The 19,729-nt window shown below is 37.4% G+C and overlaps 1 protein-coding gene across 1 annotated transcript in view; it reads left to right on the forward strand.

Moving 5' to 3' along the window:
• Window positions 1-19,729, forward strand: part of DDX60 (DExD/H-box helicase 60) — a 98,082-nt gene that overhangs the window by 54,431 nt on the left and 23,922 nt on the right. The window contains exons 24-30 of the mRNA XM_081812910.1: window positions 4,741-4,950; window positions 8,021-8,168; window positions 9,553-9,705; window positions 11,903-12,007; window positions 13,627-13,827; window positions 19,176-19,280; window positions 19,544-19,685. Of these exons, the coding sequence (XP_081669036.1) occupies window positions 4,741-4,950; window positions 8,021-8,168; window positions 9,553-9,705; window positions 11,903-12,007; window positions 13,627-13,827; window positions 19,176-19,280; window positions 19,544-19,685 (1,064 nt within the window). The remainder of the gene's footprint in view (window positions 1-4,740; window positions 4,951-8,020; window positions 8,169-9,552; window positions 9,706-11,902; window positions 12,008-13,626; window positions 13,828-19,175; window positions 19,281-19,543; window positions 19,686-19,729) is intronic.

Here is a 19,729-nt window from a genome sequence, read left to right on the forward strand (position 1 = left end):
TCTATTCTGGAGAATGTTCCATGGGCACTAGAGAAGAATGTGTATTCCGTTGCTTTGGGATGGAATGTTCTGAAGAGATCTATGAAGTCCATTTGGTCCAGTGTGTCATTTAAAGTCTTTATTTCCTTGTTGATCTTTTGCTGAGATGATCTGTCCATTTCAGTGAGGGGGGTGTTAAAGTCCCCCACTATTATTGTATTGTTGTCAATGTGTTTCTTTGCTTTTGTTATTAATTGGCTTATATAATTGGCTGCTCCCATTTAGGGGCATAGATATTTACAATTGTTAGATCTTCTTGTTGGATAGACCCTTTAATTAGGATATAGTGTCCTTCCTCATCTCTTATTATAGTCTTTGGTTTAAAATCTAATTTGTCTGATATAAGGATAGCCACCCCAGCCTTCTTTTGGTGTCCATTAGCATGGGAAATGGCTTTCCACCCCCTCACTTTCAATCTGGAGGTGTCTTTGGGTCTAAAATGAATCTCTTGCACACAGCATATCAATGGGTCTTTTTTTTTATCCAATCTGTTACCCTGTGTATTTTGATTGGGGCATTTAGCCCATTTACATTCAGGGTAACTATGGAAAGATATGAATTTAGTGTCATTGTATTGCCTGTAAGGTGACTGTTACTGTATATGGTCTGTTCCTTTCTGGTCTATGTTACTTTTAGGCTCTCTCTTTGCTTAGAGGACCCCTTTCAAGATTTCTTGTAAGGCTGGTTTTATGTTTGCAAATTCCTTTAGTTTTTGTTTGTCCTGGAAGCTTTTTATCTCTCCTTCAATTTTCAATAGCAGCCTAGCTAGATATAGTATTCTTGGCTGCATATTTTTCTCATTTAGTGCTCTGAATATATCCTGCCAGTCCTTTCTGGCCTGCCAGGTCTCTGTGGATAGGTCTGTTGCCAATCTAATGTTTCTACCATTGTAGGTTACAGACTTTTTGTCCCGAGCTGCTTTCAGGATTTTTCTCTTTGTCTCTGAGACTTGTAAGTTTTACTATTAGATGTTGGGGTGTTTACCTATTTTTATTGATTTTGAGGGGGGGTTCTCTGTGCCTCCTGGATTTTCATGCCTGTTTCCTTCCCCAGATTAGGGAAGTTCTTTGCTATAATTTACTCCAATATACCTTCTGCCCCTCTCTCTGGGATCCCAATTATTCTAATATTGTTTCATCTTATGGTTTCATTTATCTCTCAAATTCTGCCCTCATGATCCAGTAGTTGTTTATCTCTCTTTTTCTCAGTTTCTTTATTTTCCATCATTTGGTCTTCTATATCACCAATTCTCTCTTCTGCCTCATTTATCCTAGCAGTTAGAGCTTCCATTTTTGATTGCACCTCATTAATAGCCTTTTTGATTTCAACTTGGTAGATTTTAGTTCTTTTATTTCTCCAGAAAGGGTTTCTTTAATATCTTCCATGCTTTTTTCAAGCCCAGCTAGTATCTTTAAAATTGTCATTCTGAACTCTATTTCCGACATCTTACTAATGTCCATATTGATTAGGTCCCTGGCAGTCATTAGTGCCTCTTGTTCTTTCTTTTGAGGTGATTTTTTCCATCTTGTCATTTTGTGCAGAGGAGAATAGATGAATGAGAGAACAAAATGCTAACAGGGTAACAACGACCCCAGAAAAATATACACTAAACAAATCGGAAGAAACCTGTAACCGGGGGAAAGGAAAGGGAAAGAAAGAAAAAAGAAAAAGAAAAAGATAAAAACAAACAAACAACCCCCCACCCCCCAAAAACAGAATATGATCAAATATGTTCAGTCTGGTGCATAGATCAGTGCCACACACTAGATTTTGGGCATATTTTGGATTGTTAGAAGAAAGTGCCTCCTAAAATTTTAAAGAAAAACCTATATATGTAGAAAAATAAGGGTAAATACAATGAAGGGATGGAATATGACTGTAAAGATGAAAATTGTAAAAGACTTTATAAAAGGAATTGATAAGAAGTTGGTTGAAAAAAGAAAGAAGAGGATTTAAAAAAAGAAAAAGGGAGAGAATGTGATCAGGCAGGTGACTAGAACAAAGCCATACACTAGAGATTTAAGGTATATTTTGGTCTGTTAGAAGAAACTGTATCCCAAAATTTTAAAGAGAGAACCATATATATATATACACCAAAAATAAGGTTAACTACTATGAAGGGATAGAATATGACTCTAAAAATGAAAAATAAAAAAGATTTTTAAAAAAGGGACTGATAAGATGTTTGTTGAAAAAGGGAAAAAGAAAAATTCAAAAACAAAGAAAAAGAAAAAGAAAAAGAAAGCTAAAAAAAAAAACTTTGAAAGACTAAAGAATCATGGGAAAAAAGCCGTGAATTCTATGTGCGGTATTCCCTTAGCGCTGGAGTTCTGCCATTTTCATTGATCGGTAAACTTGGTCTTGGCTGGCTGTTTTTGCCGATTTTCTGGGGGAGGGGCCTGTTGCCATGGTTCCCAAATGTCTTTGCTGGAGGTGGAATTGCCCTGCCCTTGCGGGTCTGAGCTAAGCAATCGGCTTGGTTAGCTCTCCCTAGCTTTTGTTCCCGGTAAGCTTTCTATACAGCTTTGGAGGACGAGAGTGAAATGGAGGCTTCCTAATCTCCACCCCGGAGGAGCTGAGAACTCAGGGCCCCACTCCTCAGTGAGCCCCCAGAGAAAAGCAGTCAATCACTCCCATCTCCCTGGTCTCTGGCTGAACTCCATGCTCACCCGGCCTGCTACCAAGCGTTTCTATCTTTGGTACCTGACGCCCGTGTGGAGTCTCCAAACCCAGCAGATCCCTGTGGTGCACTCCCACACCACTGTTCCCCAGGGAGGAAGGGGAGTCTCCCCGGATCTGCAGCTTGTTGTGTCCCTGCTGGAGGAGCAGTGGCCTGACTGTGCCGTGGATCATGGTTTATGGCAGCCCCGAGCTGAGAGCCCACTCCTCTGCTCTTTCTTTGCAGCTGCTTCCCCGCTCTGATACCTGGGAGCTCTGCCACACTCAGGCACCCCTGGTCTTTCTGTGACCCTGAGGGTCCTGAGACCACACTGTCTCAGTGAGGGTTCCACCCCCCCTTTAGCCACTGGAGCCATGTCCCTCAGCGAAGCCGACTTCTAAAAGTTCCGATTTTATGCTCCGTGGCTCTATCACTTGCTGGTAGTGGCTGACTGAGGCCCCCTCCCCTGCCGTCTATCTTCCTGAATATCACTTTGGATTCACTTCTCCTTTCGTCCTACCTTCCAGAAAGTGGTCACTTTTCTGTTCAGAGAGTTGTTACTTTTCTTTTCTTCAATCTCCTGTTGAGTTCGTAGGTGTTCAGAATGGTTTGATCCCTATCTAGCTGAATTCCTGGAACCAGAGGAAATTTAGGTCTCCTACTCCTCCGCCATCTTGCTCCTCCCTCCCGCAAGTGATCTAGATTTTAAAACATGAGGTTCTATGATGAAAATGATGCCATTTCATACAGAATGTACACCTAGATGAAGTAAATTGCATTAAAATAAAAAAAGAAGTAACATGATTTCATGACTAAGAACATGGGCTTTGGAGGCCAGACTCTCCACATACAAGCTGTGGATTCCTGGACAGATCACTTAATCTCTTTATATATCCATTTTCTCATCTATGATATTGGGAAAATAATGGTGCTTTCCTCATAGGGTGATTGTGAGTACAAAATGGATTAATAGATTTATGATACTTAGTGTCTGAAAAATAGCATGTTTAAATGTTTACTAACTTTATTTTTTTATTGCCTACTATATAAAATTTCTTGCCATGTGTCATAGACTGCCATTTATTTAATCCTTACTTCATCAGTATACCATTCCTGCCTAAGAGCAAAATTTTACTGTATGACCTCACTTATATATAGAATCTAAAAAAGCTGAACTCATAGAAACAGAGAGTAGATTGGTGGTTGCCAGGGTCTCAGGGGGGTAGGAGTGAGAGAAATGGAGAGATGTTGGTCAAAGGGTACAAACTTCCTGTTATAAGATGAATAAGTTCTGGGGATATAATGTATAGCATGTTGACTATAGCTAATAATACTGTATTGTATACTTCAATGTTGCTAAAAGAGTAGATCTTAAATCTTTTCAGACTAACACAAAAGGCAGCCACCAGAGGTGACAGATGTGTTAACTGACCTTATTATGGTAATCACTTTGTGATATGCAGATGTATCATATCATCATGCTGTACACCTTAAACTTACACAATGTTACATGTCAATTATATTTCAATAAAAATGGAAAAAAAACAAAGGAGTCTCTAAAATTCACAAAAGATTTGTGTAATCTGAACTTACACATATTTATATAATGCTAAGGGCCTTTGATTCTATTAGGAGAAAGGCCTAAATTTGAGTGGAATTAAATACAAGAGCAACTACAACAACAATACCAATAAAAGAGCATAATTCTTTTTTGTTTTTAAACTTTTTTTTCTCATCTTGTTTTGGGGGGGCAATCCCTTTTCTATATATAAATAGAGAAAATCCATTGTTCTCTGTCCATTACCTGTGGAGTATTTTACCTACTCTTACAGGAAAAATTTTCATGGGCTCTCATTGTTGCCTCAGGGGTAAGGTCTCAACAAGGAGAGGAACTTACTGTTTACTATAATGTAGTTAATAAGGAATCTGCTGACCCAGAATACCTTGTATGCCTATTCAGGATAAAACTCAGAAAGATGGATATTAAAATCTCAACAGGTATATGTCAGGATGTTAACAGTAGATGGAAATATGATTTGAATTTTATTTATGACACTGTTTTCAAGGCAAGTGGTCTTTTCATTTGCTTGTAGATTCAACTTAAGAGATGTAGAACAAACAGCTATATGTGTGAGAAGTTTCCTGGAGCAAAAGCAAAAGAGACAAAGACCTCCTAAAGCTGATAAAGAAGCCTATGACATGACTAACAAACTTCGAAAAGTTAAAAAATCCATTGAGAAACAAAAGACAATGTAAGTATTTAATGAAACAAATTAGTGGTTAAAGGGTTAAAATACTCCACAAGTCGAATCGGAAACATAGATTGAATGTGCTACAAAGAAGTTCTAGTTATTGCTTGAACTTATTTGCAAATTGTGTAAATTTGGGTGGGAGAATGGGATAAAGATAAGTGGTCATAATATTTATATACATATTCTTTAGTTGCATAGATGAGTCTCATTTAGGACTTCAGAGAGGCAGGACCACAGCTTATCAGTATTGGTGGATTATGTACCTGACATAATCATCCCTCAAAATAAGCATATGTGACTCCAACTCTCTGTCAGTCCTCAGAACAAAGTCAAAACACGTTGTCTTGGGTCACAATATGGAGGTGTCACTGATTTATCATCACAGTCACATAAGTGAACATCGAATGAATTTGAGAATTGATTGAAATGCCAGTTTTATGCTTGATAGAACTTTGCTTTTGACTCCTCTTCCTTGTTCTCATGTCTAATCCTGACAACTCTACTTCAAGATGTTTATTGTCTCTCTATTATTCTATCTTATTTGCTGCCTGATGTAGATGCTTATTATGTCTTCCTTGAATGATTGCAAGGGTCTTTTTTTTAGACTCCAGAACCTTAGGGTTCCCTACTCTCCAGTGTAGCTAACAATTGCTCTTGCTAACATTCAAATTAATTAAATTATCCAATGTTCAATGTTCTTTCTTCCTTCTTCCTTGCTTTGATGATAAAGTCTAAATTTTTTGGATGTTGTTGGTATGTCAATAGGTTTTGGGGTTTGCCCTAACTTTTCCAGTTTTACTTCCTACCACTCCCTTCTAATAATAATCAACATTTATGGTTCTCCTTACATGACCTGTTCTTCTACCTCTATGTTTTTCCATGATCTGATCCATCAGCCTTAGGTACACTCCTTTCTGATTGTCCCCAAAGCTTATACTCGTAATTTTGCTATCTCTTCTCTGAATCTTGCTGTAATTCCCAGTTAAATTTAGTACTCTTTTTTTTTTCCTGTGTCCTTGTTACATTTTCAGTATTTAGTAGATCAGTTATTATAATGCATTACTGTTATTTTTCATTTGTCTTTCTTTTTTCTACATTATTAGTATTTTCCTCTTTTTATCTGCAGTGCTCAGCACATTGTTTGGTAGGTAATAGTCATTTCATAAATATTTTAAATGAATCTGAGCAATCAAAAAACTCAGATATTTCTTCAAAGTAGACACAGTTTTTAGAGCTTCTCTGATTCAGATTTCTCAAATTTTAGAGCAAGCTATAATTTGCTGCTGACCTTTCGTCTTATCTTCCCTCTGCCTGTTGTGCTGTTTCCTTGGAAGTAGTGGGAGGTGAAGAGCCCAGATAGGGACAGCATAGGAAGTATGAGCCTTTTCAGTAGCTGATCTTTAGACAACTTTTCTTCAGGGCATCATTTCAAATTGGATTAGTGACCAACAATTCAAACTATAAAAATATGAAAGATGTTTTAATACCTTGTTCAGTACCATCATTATATGGAGAGTAAGAGGGGGCCCTGTGTTTTGGAGAGTACCACTCTGACCCTCTTCTATCTGCATCTGTTCCTATAATGTTAGGAGTCAGTGGATATTAAGAGGCGTGGCCACCCGGAGCTCATTCTCACCCTTTTATTTATTTATTTATTTATTTATAAAATATTTTATTTATTTATTTAACAGAGAGAGAGACAGCGAGAGAGGGAACACAAGCAGGGGGAGTAGGAGAGGGAGAAGCAGGCTTCCCTGCAGAGCAGGGAGCCTGATGCGGGGCTCTATCCCAGGACCCTGGGATCATGACCTGAGCCAAAGGCAGACGCTTAACAACTGAGCCACCCAGGTGCCCCTCATTCTCACCCTTTTAAATTCCACATTATTATGGAGCTATATTTATTAAGGTAGAAGGAGAGAATATATTTTATTTGGCAGTTTGTTACCTTGATTCAAAACTTATAGTTAAACATCAATATGTGGGCCTCCATTAGTACCCTGCCCCCTGCTTTGCAAACATTAGGGCCAAGCCTTTCCATGGTCATATCATTCTCCCTTGAATTAAGGGTAATGGTAGTTGGAGGTGGGAACTCTTAGCGATGAGATACTTCTCATATTTGGAGTTGTCTTAAATTCACAGCTAAGAGACAAAGTGAAAAAAATTAAAGGGTAAGTGATCTGGGTATCTATAAAAGGCCGTTACATTGAGGGATAATGGATAATATGGTCTGATGACATAGCCAGGGTTTATGCAACCATGTCTGAGGTAAGATTCCTTATTAGCACACTCTGAGATGGGGATATCTGTGTTGGTGATTTATTGAAAGGTTGTGCTTATGAGGGACCTGTGGGAAAGTGAAGGAAGCAAAAATAAAAGGGGAGGGGGAGAAAGTAAAGAAAATATGCATGGATGTGCATGCCTAAGCCTCGTCCAATAGAGAGATCTGGGAGCATCACAGAATTGTCCCAGCTTGGGTCCAGGTGGCTGATTTTTGTACCTCATATTAGTTACTGGCCTTAGGCTTCTTCCTCTCTCCCAAGAGAGGTTGTAACCTCACAGGCATTTCTAGGAAGCTCTTGTAGGTTGAGGACAATTCTCCAGGGAACAGTGTAGCTGAGAGCCCTTCCTTAGCAACCAAGCTCAGAGCTGTTGTAGCCTCTACCACAAGGAAAGGACAATGGCCTGAAATTGGCAATGTGGAGCAAGGGGGGGACACTTACCTTACCTCCAAGCCTGGTGTCCTAAAGGCTGAAAAAGAGAAAATGATTACCACTTTAGCAAGGGGAAACAAGGTCATGTCGGGAGAACTGGATTTGGTAAGAAAGCTACTTGCAGCAAGGAGGGGAGGGAACATTCAGGGAAGATATGGGTACATAGGGAAATGTTTATTGAAGGACCCCAAGTCCCAGAGGCTAATGAGGAAGAGCATTAGAAGAGGAAGTCTGAGTCAAAATAGTACAGATGTATATAGGAGTGAATGTCTGGGTGATGAGGGGATCTAGGAAGTCTTGGGCTCATGATGATAGCCAAATCTGACTATTCATTATTTAAAATTTATTTTTACAAACAGAGATGAAAAAAGCCAGAAAAATCCCAGAAAAATGGACCAAATCCTAATACATGAAGCTGAACATAATAATCTACTCAAGACTTTAGAGAAGAACCTGGAAATCCCTCAGGAGTGCACATATGCTAATCAAAAAGCTATAGACACTGAGGTCAGTGCTTGGAATAAAATACTCCTCCAGGAAATGACTTCACTCATCAACCATTATTTCTCAGTTATAGACAGTGCTGAATGTAATAACTAAATGCAATCTCTAATAGAATAGAATTCTCTCTCTGTGACCTTCTACTTACACATAAGTCTTGAGGGCTCTGCAGAGCATGTCTAAAAAGGACAGGAGAAGTTTTATAGGTTATCTCTTGCTTGTTAACAATTAACTCCTGAGAGGGTCTGTCCTTTTATTATTTTTTCTTTCACAGAAAGGCTTTTTCACAGCCTGAATTCTAGACTTAAATCCCATACACCTCATTTGGATATTTGGGTACATGTGCTTCAATACCATTTAAATAATGTACACAGAATTTGTCAAAATCAGAAGCTGTCTATATTATAGTTAAAACATTCTACCAAAAGACATTGAAATATAAAAGCGCTATGCCATTTTTTCTGTAAATTTTTTTTTAATGAAAACAATTCATGCTTATGGTAGATGAATTTGAAAATACAAATTAGTAACAATAAAAACAATGTCATCAATCAGAAGTAAACACTGCCCTTCTGGATGAACCCTTTATATCTTTTTCATTTGTGACTACACACACACACACACACACACACACACACACACTCACACACACAGTTCTATTGTATATTTTTTTTTGTAAACTTCATAGTTTCTTCCTTTTTAATAACCATGAATTTATATCATCATTTGAATGGCTCCTCAATATTCCATTGCGTGGATGACTGCACAACCGAAGTGTCTTTTGCTTTTGGATGCTTAGGGTTTTTTTTTCTTTCTTTTTTTTCTCCCTCTCATAAGCAGTGTTGGTTTTTGTACGTATAACTCTCTACACAAGTGGATTTCCCCCCTAGGGAATGGTTATTTTTTAGGCCATTTGTGACTGATTTACAGTGAGAAGTAAGCACTCCCAGACGATATGGGGTAAGGAGCCCACTCTGCCTTCCTGGAGAAGTCTCTCTCTCTCTCTCTCTCTCTCTCTCTCTCTCTCTGTCTCTGTCCCTAGGGAGAACTTGTAAGGCTCCAGTAGAGAACTGACTTCCCTCAGGCAAGAGCAGGTAATACACTCACACCTCCTCTGGGTGTTTTGTCTACTGTTTTGTCAGTACTATTCACCCCTGAAGTGGGGTGAAACAGTGAGAGACAGTCTGTTCAAAAATTTGGGAATATTTCCTATAGTTACTGTTGCTGCCATAAAATGTTCTTTGTACTCATGTAAAGTCAATTTCAAGTAGTTGCTTTGTTTAGTCAAACTATTACACAGTATGACTGCTACTTTCTTTAAATATTTTATTCTGATTTAAATTAAACTTAGATAAATGATCAAAATCCCTAATACCGTTGTTTCTTTCAGACTTTGCAGATGGTGTTTGATCGAGTAAAATTCACAAGAAAGGGTGCAGAGCTGAAGGCTTTGGCAGGAAGGGGTATTGGATATCATCATAGCTCTTTAAACTTCAAAGAAAAGCAGTTAGTTGAGATTCTTTTTAGGAAAGGTTTTATTAGGGTAGGTAAATTTTTTCATTCTAAAAGTTGAAGCTGTGTCTGTATGAAAGTGAATGTCCATGAAAGGAGAAAATAGTAACTTTTTTTCTCATCTAATTATATTTTTATTCATTATTTTATTATTTTATCTTTTATTTTTTTTTTACAACTCATGATATCACTGCATATCCTTCCATCTCATTTAATTGAGGGAGGGGGTTTGAAGTTTATCATGTAGTTTATGTCTTTTTCAAGAATTAAAATATTCCCTAAACAGATACAGATATTTCTGTAATGAAGTATACCTATTATGATCTTGGAACAACAATCCCTTGCTTTTTCATTTATAATATCTAGGGAATTTTGTCAGCTGTTCATATAATTTTGGTTACAAACATTCTTTCACGGGCTTAGAGGGCACTTATAATAGGTTTTGGTCAAATCTGTTCTCAGTATAATAGCTGAAGTAAGAGCAAGAATGTATCACTTCCTCAGGGCTCACTGCATATTTTGGCAGTTTTTAGATGAGTCACTCCTAAATGCTCTCTCTCTCATCACTCATAGTGGACAAGAGGAAGATTACCTTAAATAGCTTGAAAACCAACCCTTATTATGTTTTATTTATTATCTTACATGAGGATGCATGGGGATAGTCTCGATAAATCTACATGGAGGATTAACATAATTTCTTAGTTTAGATCTTGAGTAATATTTAAGAATAGCCTCTGAGTTTTTTAAATTATCCATATAAAATTTTTTGTATGATGTATATTATATCTGTGTATGTGAGAGAGAGAGAGTGAGAGAGAGCTCAAAAGCAGGGGGATGGAGAGAGGAGAGAGTAAGAGGATAATACACTAGGTAGTATTTTTTAAAGATTTTATTTATTTGAGAGAGAGAGAGAGCACAGAGGGAGAGGGAGTGGGGGAAGCAGACTTCTCGCTGAGAAGAGAGCCCGATGCGGGGCTTGATCCCAGGACTCTGGGATCATGACTTGAGCCGAAGACAGACGCTTAATGACTGAGCCACCCAGGCACCCCTCTAATTATTGACTTTTAAAGTAAATAAAAAACTTGTTATTAGTTAAGAGAAAAGCTAAGCAAAGTTGTTAATAATATATTTTGGTTTTTATCCAGATTAAAAAATTACCTTTTAACTTTCCTCAATATTTTGCCTTCAGCTCAGGTCCTGATTCCAGGGTCCTGGAATTGAGCCCTGAGTCATGCTCCCTGCTTGACAGGAAGTCTGCTTCTCCCTCTCCTTCTGCCCCTCCTTTCCACTCAAGCTCTCTATCTCTCAAATAAATAAATACAGTCTTTTAAAAAAAAGGTCAATAACTAGAGACAAAATTTTCTACATGCTTATAAATTGAGGAAAAGAGGCACACCTATTTTGATCGGCATATCTTGTGTCTAAAATAGTATATGTTAAATAGTAGTGGCTTAATTACTATTGATTTAATGAATGAATAATTAGATCACTCTAGAGAAGGCAATATGGAAATAGTGATAGCTTTGTTATAGAGAGCACATTTTAAAAAAGGTATTTATTCTACTTATAGTATAAATTTAATGTTCTTACTTTTCCCATTTTTGTTTTTATTAAAGAACTTTAGAAAAATAGTTAATAAATGGTGTGTTTCATTTTCACAGATGTATAGGTCTCAGTTACAGAATAATTAGAGAGAATTATTCCATATACTTAAACATTAACATTAAGCCATGGCATATATGACAATCAATGTAAAGAGAAAGAGAGGGCCATTGGAAATACCCAACATTATATGAGAGAATGAGCAAAAGTTGGATCATTTAAGAAACTTAAAGTTTGCCCTACTCCCATTTTTGGTCAGTTGTCAAGGCAATTCAGGGGGGAAAAATGAAACTTTGTTTTGCCCTTATTACAAGATATGTTATCCCCATAGAAATAACCTTCACAAAGAAATTGTAGTGGATGAAGTAGGCAATATCCCAGAAGGTGGTTTGTAAAAGTATTATTACCCTGCCATGAGGAAATTCCCTTTTTTAGTCATTCATTAAGAAATAGTTACTGAACACCTGTCATGTGCCAGGTACTCTTGTCAGTGTGGAGGTCCAATATCAAATAGGGCATCTGTGGCTTTCCCACTGCGGTTCAATGGAAGTGCAGAGAGTTTCAGTAACTATATGGCATTCTACTGAAATGCTCTTTCATGAAGAATTGATTTATTCTCTTTCTAGGTGGTGACAGCTACTGGGACACTTGCTTTAGGAATCAACATGCCTTGTAAATCTGTGGTTTTTGCTCAAAACTCAATCTATCTGGATGCTTTAAATTACAGACAGGTATTGCAATATGCATACACTCACTATTTCATTATGAAGGTGCGGCCATAAAATGGTAAAAAATGTGAGCTGTTAGTTTACGAATATATTGCAATTCATGTGCTAGCACACCTTGGCATTCATTCGTGCCTGACTCTCTTGATTAGCTGTAGTCTAGTGGTAGGCACATGAGCGCAGAATTATGTGGCCCTCACCAACCAGATATGTGACTTTGGGTGAGACAACTGAACTGCCTGATCCTTTTTTTCCTATCTCCAGAATAGGGGTGACAGTTACTACCCCACAACATTTGCAAGAATTAAATGAAGTTATTTGTAAGAAAGATACATATCAAAGGTGCTAGATGGATGTTTACTCATTCATTTCCTGTGCACATGATTTTGCACTCTGGAGTTAATACTTCTCTCTTCTTTGCTCCCAATACACAATCTATTACCAAGCCCACTTCATTATTCTCTTACATGTATTTGATTTTGCCTTGCAATTTCTGTCTTCACTATCTCTCATCATACATTCTTGGCCTTGTATTATTAAAACGGTTCTTTGGATTTTCAATTCTCCTTACTTTGCTATGTCCTATACACAGTACAGTGTGTCTTCATATGGCTTCCCTGCTCAGGAATATTTGATGAATATTTCTGCTAGCAGCATCATTTTTAGGTATCAGCCAATATTCAAGTTTTTATCAAAATGCCCCCCTCTCTTTCTCTCTAAACACTTACTTCTTATTCTTGTAGGCCTTGTTCCTATCCAATATAACACCCCTCTTATTTCCCACCACTTTACCAACCCCTGTCCTTCTGATCTCTCTTCCTGGGGCTGTGTTCTGCATGAGCTCTCCTCTCCCATATCATCTTTGGGAATCACATAGTAGGGTTCTCCAGAACCCTATGTGTTATGATATTTCAGATGATAAACTTGGGAGTCAAAATGCCAGGGTGTGAGTTGGATTCTCCACTTTCTGGTGTTTGACTACAAACAAGTTTCTTCTATCCCTCATGATCCTATTTCTACATTATAAAATGGAGATAATGATTATATTTACCTTATATGGTTGTTGTTGTGAGGTCTGTATAAAAACAGTTCAAAGGATTTAACACCTTCTGAGCACTTAATATATGAGAACTAATACAACTTCTATAAAGAGTTTGTTTGCTACAAGTAGAATTTCAGAATTTTATCTTACTCATGTATTCCTCAATTTGTGCACAGTTTTTATGGTGATTTGTAATGCAACACACTGGTGTGTGAGAAAGGAACAAGGGAGAGGAAGTGGGAAAGGAGAGAATTGGTGTAATTAGTTCAGCGATAAGTGAATTTGAAATTAGGGCCTAGTCTTCTTGTGCTTTGTTTCATCTATATATTATGATATAAATATATAGCACAATTTTTGGCATGAAATAAGTGTATAATAATGATAAATGTCTCATTCTCAGCTCTGTCTTAGCCATGGTAAATTTCCTAAGTGCTACACCATTGGATTTTAGTTTCAGTTTATATAATGGTTGGACATATGCACAATTTACTTGCTACAACCCCATGTAAAAGGCTCAATTCTTATACTGTGATGGAGAAAATATTTAGGGAAGTTTTACTTTGTGATTCTCTTCTGTTTCCAGATGTCTGGACGTGCTGGAAGACGAGGTCAAGACCTGCTGGGAGATGTATATTTCTTTGATATTCCATTGCCCAAAATAGAAAAACTCATTAAATCCAATGTTCCTGAACTGAGAGGACAATTCCCTCTCGGCATTACCCTGGTCCTGCGACTCATGCTGCTGGCTTCCAAAGGAGATGACCCAGAGGATGCTAAAGCAAAGGTACTGTGCTTGACATTTTCTGAGGTAGAGTCTTCACTACTGGCTTGGCTGTGGTTAGGTTTGCTCTTCTTTAGAAATCTGTAGCAATAACTTCTCAGTTTCATCAGTTTTTTATGCTTTGCAATGTCTTGCATAGTATAGGGTTGGGGCAGAGTGGGAGAATAATAATTAGTTTTGTTTGTCTCCTCTATCAGTCATAGAATTTGTGCTGGATGGGCATTTGGAATTAAAGATTACTTTTTTCATGTGTGATTGATATTGTCCTATAGTAGTTAAGGGTGCTGGCTATCGATTGTATTTTATTTTATATTTTAAAGATTTTATTTATTTACTCAGAGAGAGAGAGAGAGAGACAGAGAGCATGAGTGAGAGAAGGGGCAGAGGGAGAGGGAAAGGAAGTCTTAAGCAGACTCCCTGATGAGCACAGAGCCTGATGCGGGGCTTGATCTCATAACCCTGGAGATCATGACCCTGAGATCATGACTTGAGGTGAAATCAAGAGTCAGACGTTCAACCCACTGAGCCACCTAGGCACCCCTGGCTATAGATTTTAAAAGATCTGGATTAGATTCCATTTTCAAAAGGAACACGATTTGTTGTGATCATTTTGTAAGAAAAGAGTTTATTTTTTGTAAAAAACAAAGTAATCCAAATTCACCATAGTGCAAAAGGTTGAAAGAAAGCAAAAACCATACCAGGTTTCATCATCCAAAGACAGTCATATTATCATTTTGGTATTTTGGCATAGGTGTACATTTGGTTTTCAAACACATATATTTGATTAGATATTGATTGGTATGACTGTAAACTTTTCCTGAAGTTTTTCCTGAGATAAATATTTTGTGTCTAATCACACAATGAAAGATTTAAAATTCATAATGAAACAATTTGGTTTTCATCCTTATGAAGATGCATTGTTTTTGTATATTGATTAGTATGCCCAATTAAATCAGATACTGTTTGTTGATGTGAGGACTCTTTCAGGACTTTCGTGATGAGTTGGCTCTTGTGTTGCTGATGGTCCTACAGAGCAGGCACATATCATTTTAGACCCAAACTTCCCCATTTCTGCATCCTTAATTTTTACTTCTGTGTTGGAGAGAAGAATACATCTTTTAGCAAGCGTTTAAAGATTTTTAAAGAAAGTTTATTGGAGTGGTTTATATTCTTTGCCTTGGCATGTTTGATGGCATGTTTGAGAAGATCTATCTGCAATCTTCACACATAAAAGGCTCAAATATGGACATAAAATTCTTAGAATATTCTCTTTACTCATCACATCAAACTAAGACAGTTTCATTACCTCCGGCATGTACTGTTACAGTGGAGTAGACTCTTTTAGTCTCCCCTGTGGAACTATGTAATTCCTGCTTTCTTGTAGTTAATTTGATTTTTTTCTGCCTATGTATTTATATGAATCTTTTAAAAAAATCCTTATATTTAAAATTCTTTTCCCCAGGATTTCTTGTTTTGTGGGTCATTTTTTAAATTGATGTTTTAGTTATATGCTAAGAACTTTGAATTTCCATGCTTACATGAAGCATGCTCATAGGAAGCTTCATGCTCAGTTTTTAAAATTGTGGTAAAATAAAAATAACATGAAATTTACCATCTTAACCATTTTTGAGTGTATGATTCAGTACTGCTAAATACATTTGCATTGAATAATGCTCAAGTAGTTTTGGAACTAAGAAGAGATACCTTAAATTAAATCTTTGATATTTGCTTCTGTTTTAATTTGTTCAATTTCTTTTCAGGAGGTGTTATAATTTTTAAATCAAAAATTCTTTTTCTGTACTCCAATGCTATGTTTTTCTTCATTATGAGAAAACATGTGAAGTTTACCTTTCACATTGCTGATGCTGCTCTCCAGAGTTTCATTTCTGCTCTTTAGTAATACACATGTGGAATTTTAATTTCCTGAAATTCTTCACTATTTCTTATATCACTCTTTTACATATTAATAAAGTATTTTTAAAAATTATTATTTTTTATTGTTATGTTAATCCCCATACATTACATCATTAGTTTTAGATGAAATAAAGTATTTTTAATGTCAATTTATAATTGTCCATTTACCTTATGCTGTTTTGCCTTGTCTTGTAGAGGTCATATCTTATGGTATCCATTGAGGATGCCAAATAATTTTTCAAAAAACTTTTTGCTGCATAAAGAAAATAATTTTTATAGGTCAGCTCCCCCCCTTTTCTTTTGTTTAAGAGTAAAAGCCAATGTTTTTTTTTGTTTGTTTTATTTTTTATTTTTATTTTTTTTTAAAGATTTTATTTATTTATTTGACAGAGAAAGACACAGCGAGAGAGGGAACACAAACGGGGAGTGGGAGAGGGAGAAGCAGACTCCCTGCCGAGCAGGGAGCCCAATGCGGGACTCGATCCCGGGACTCCAGGATCATGACCTGAGCCGAAGGCAGTCGCTTAACCAACTGAGCCACCCAGGCGCCCAAAAGCCAATGTTTTTATGGTGGTTCTGCAGAACCTGATCCCTGATTATCTTGTTGAACTAACCTGTTCCTGCTCTCCCACATGAGCCCACTCCCTGCTCCATGGATATTTCAGGCACATTACATAACCTCACTCTTTTATCTCATTCCAGTTTTTGCTCTAACATTACTCTCAGTGAAGCCTACTGTCCACTGTGCTTTCTAAATTGTAAATGTATATCCTGTCTGCTGCACTATGATCCGTATTCATTTATATATAGCATGTATCACTCCTTACATAACATCAAATATCTATCATCTATCATCTATCTGTCTTTTTATCTATCTATCTATCTATCTATCTATCTATCAATGTTTTTATTTATTTTCTCTATATTTTCCACTGGAATATAAGCACTCTGTGGCCAAAGATGGTCATCTTAGTTCCTGGTATAGACATTTAATAAATATTTTTAGCATATTTTAGTATTTTAGGAAGGTGATCAATTTTCTTATAAAGAGTTGATCTATTGTGGGTTTTTCTATTTTCTCACTTTTGAATATAGGTACATTTTTCTAAGTCTGATGGATTGCCAAAGAATAGGGTGTATGATTTCACTCTGGCTTCTCCCTGGCTACCTAAGTGCTATTCAAATACCCTATTAAATGTGAGGCTAGATGAATAGCTTTTGGCCCAAATGTTAGTGTTTAGTAGATTTTAAACTTATGTAGATTTTCTGGACTGAAAGTTTATTGATCCACTTTTGCCAGTCTCACTGCCACATTGATCATGTGGATGTCATTCATCACTAAAAACTATGGTATGCATTGCTATCAGGGTCCTTACCATCTTAATATGACTTTAGTTATGTGTTTACATCTCTAAGATTACAGTGAACCACCATGAGTTGCTCACCCTCTTACTACTCAGCTGTTTTCTTGCTGTTGCCATCTATGACTAAATGTAGAGCAACAGAGAGAGAGAGAGAGGTAGTAGGAAAGGGCATTTTTGGCACTCTCAAAAAGAATCATCCTAGACTAAAGGTGAGGTACACCATGTCCCCCTTCCTATCTCCCTTCTTTTTCTCATCTGTATCCTCCCACCTTCTTTTTACATTGTCCATTGGCCTTACAATGAGTACAGACTCTTCCCAGGTTCTACAAACTCTCAGGCCTAATGGTAGCCAGGCTTAAATTTGGTGATGTCAGGAAATTTTCCTTTTATTGGAACCTCATAGATGTTTTAGTGGGCAGCTAAAAGGTTATCTGAACTGCTATCTCAGTGCTGTTTTACCCCAAAAACCAAGCAATATTTTTTTAAAAGATTACTTATTTATTTGACAGAGAGAGACACAGCGAGAGAGGGAACACAAGCAGGGGGAGTGAGAGAGGGAGAAGCAGGCTTCCCACAGAGCAGGGAGCCCGATGCGGGGCTCGATCCCAGGACCCTGGGATCATGACCTGAGCTGAAGGCAGACGCTTAACGACTGGGCCACCCAGGCGCCCCTCTTTTTCTCTTTTTAAAGACTTATCTATTTTAGAGAGAGAGAGAGAGAGCATGAGCGGGGGAGGGGCGGAAGGAGAGGGACAGAAATCCTCAAACAGACTCCCCACTAAGCATGGAGCCTGACACAGGGATTGATCCCAGGACCCTGAGATCATGACCTGAGCCGAAGGCAGACGCTTAACGACTGAGCCACCCAGGTGCCGCAACCAAGCAATATTTTTATTACTCTTGTTTTAATCAACCTAGTTCTATTATTTTTGCCACAACACTGCAGGGAATGCAATAGCATATCTTGTTTTCCTCTAGAATAAACCTAGAGCTGTAAGCTCTTAAACTGGGTTCACATTCATTATCAGAATTTTTGGCAATATGTTTCATTTCTGATGATTCTGTTTTATATGTTCTATTTGTTAAAGGAAGGTTGTGCCATGTAAGAAGATGGTAAAGCAAATAATGTGAAATTTAACTGAATCTTATATATTGCAGGAATCTGTGTGGTATAATAGATATGGGTAATATCTATCCTATTGTTTTATATTCTTTTATGTGATAGGTGCAGCGACGGGAGGAGACAGAGGTAAATTTCAGGAGAATAAAGTATAAGCCTCAGAGACAGGAGTCAGGGCACACTATGTGGGACTATATGTGAAGGGTACCAGGCTGGTCAGCAGGAGAAAGACAGGAGCTGTAGGAAGGTTTAGGTGACCTGCCTTTCTTATAATTTCAATGGAAAAGGCAAGACAGGGCAGAGTAAGCAGTTAAGAATGGGCTAGTTTGTTTATTTATTTTTTATTTTTTTTAAAGATTATTTATTTATTTATTTGACAGAGAGAGATGCAGCGAGAGAGGGAACACAAGCAGGGGGACTGGGAGAGGGAGAAGCAGGCTTCCCGCTGAGCAGGGAGCCTGATGCAGGGCTCCATCCCAGGATCCTGGGATCATGACCTGAGCCAAAGGCAGATGCTTAATGACTGAGCCACCCAGGCGCCCCGGACGGGCTAGTTTGAATAATTCTGCTGGGTTTGGGGCTGTGCAGGTGGCCTCTTGTTGCCTGGGACCTTGCTCTGGGATGATTTAGGACACAAGAAGTATTGGCTAGATGTGTGAGAATTAGGGAAGGAAGTAGTTGGGGGTATAAACTTGGGATTGGTTGGTTTGTATATGATAGGCATGCTTTTAGGCAAGTTGTTGTTATCTTTAGGATTTAGCTAGCCTGGGAAGGGACAGTCTCTTCCCAACCAGAAAAGTTTTTTGTTTGTTTGTTTGTTTGTTTTTCTCAAAAAGGTTTTTTTAAGATGTCAAAACATCATAAGAAAAAATTTAAAATTATAATATACCTATATTATTATTTAAAAATATATTTCATAAAACTAACATGATGTGAATTATTCTTCTTTAAAGGTGCTGTCAGTGCTAAAGCATTCATTGCTGTCCTTCAAAAAACCCAGAGTCATGAAGATGTTAAAACTTTATTTCTTGTTTTCTTTGCAATTCCTTGTGAAACAGGTATGATTGTCCTTTGTCTTTTTGTGAAATAGGAATGGTACTATCTTTATTTTTTATCATGCTGAATTAATTGTGGTCTTTAGAAGGTTATATTCAATGATGAATATTTCTTTACTTGATATAAGTATCGCAACTGGGCCAGGTAACGATTACCAATCTCTCTTATACTGGCATTAAATACTGTTTTAAACTAGCTCTTAATAAGTGAGTTATTAATTAATGGATGTATTGAGTCAAACTAATAAATTATTTTTGTTTTTTAGGGCTATTTAGATCAAGAAGGTAAACCAATGGGGTTTGCTGGACTTGTATCACATTTGCATTATCATGAGCCTTCTAATCTTGTTTTTGTCAGTTTTCTTGTAAAAGGCCTTTTCCATAATCTCTGTCAGCCAACTAGGGAAGGTAAGCTTGATGTTTGTGTGTATAATCTTAAAAGAGTAACAGAG

The sequence above is a fragment of the Leptonychotes weddellii genome, chromosome 2 (assembly GCF_054177405.1).
Source record: "Leptonychotes weddellii isolate Sample4059 chromosome 2, ASM5417740v2, whole genome shotgun sequence".
Classification (NCBI taxonomy): Eukaryota; Metazoa; Chordata; class Mammalia; order Carnivora; family Phocidae; genus Leptonychotes; species Leptonychotes weddellii.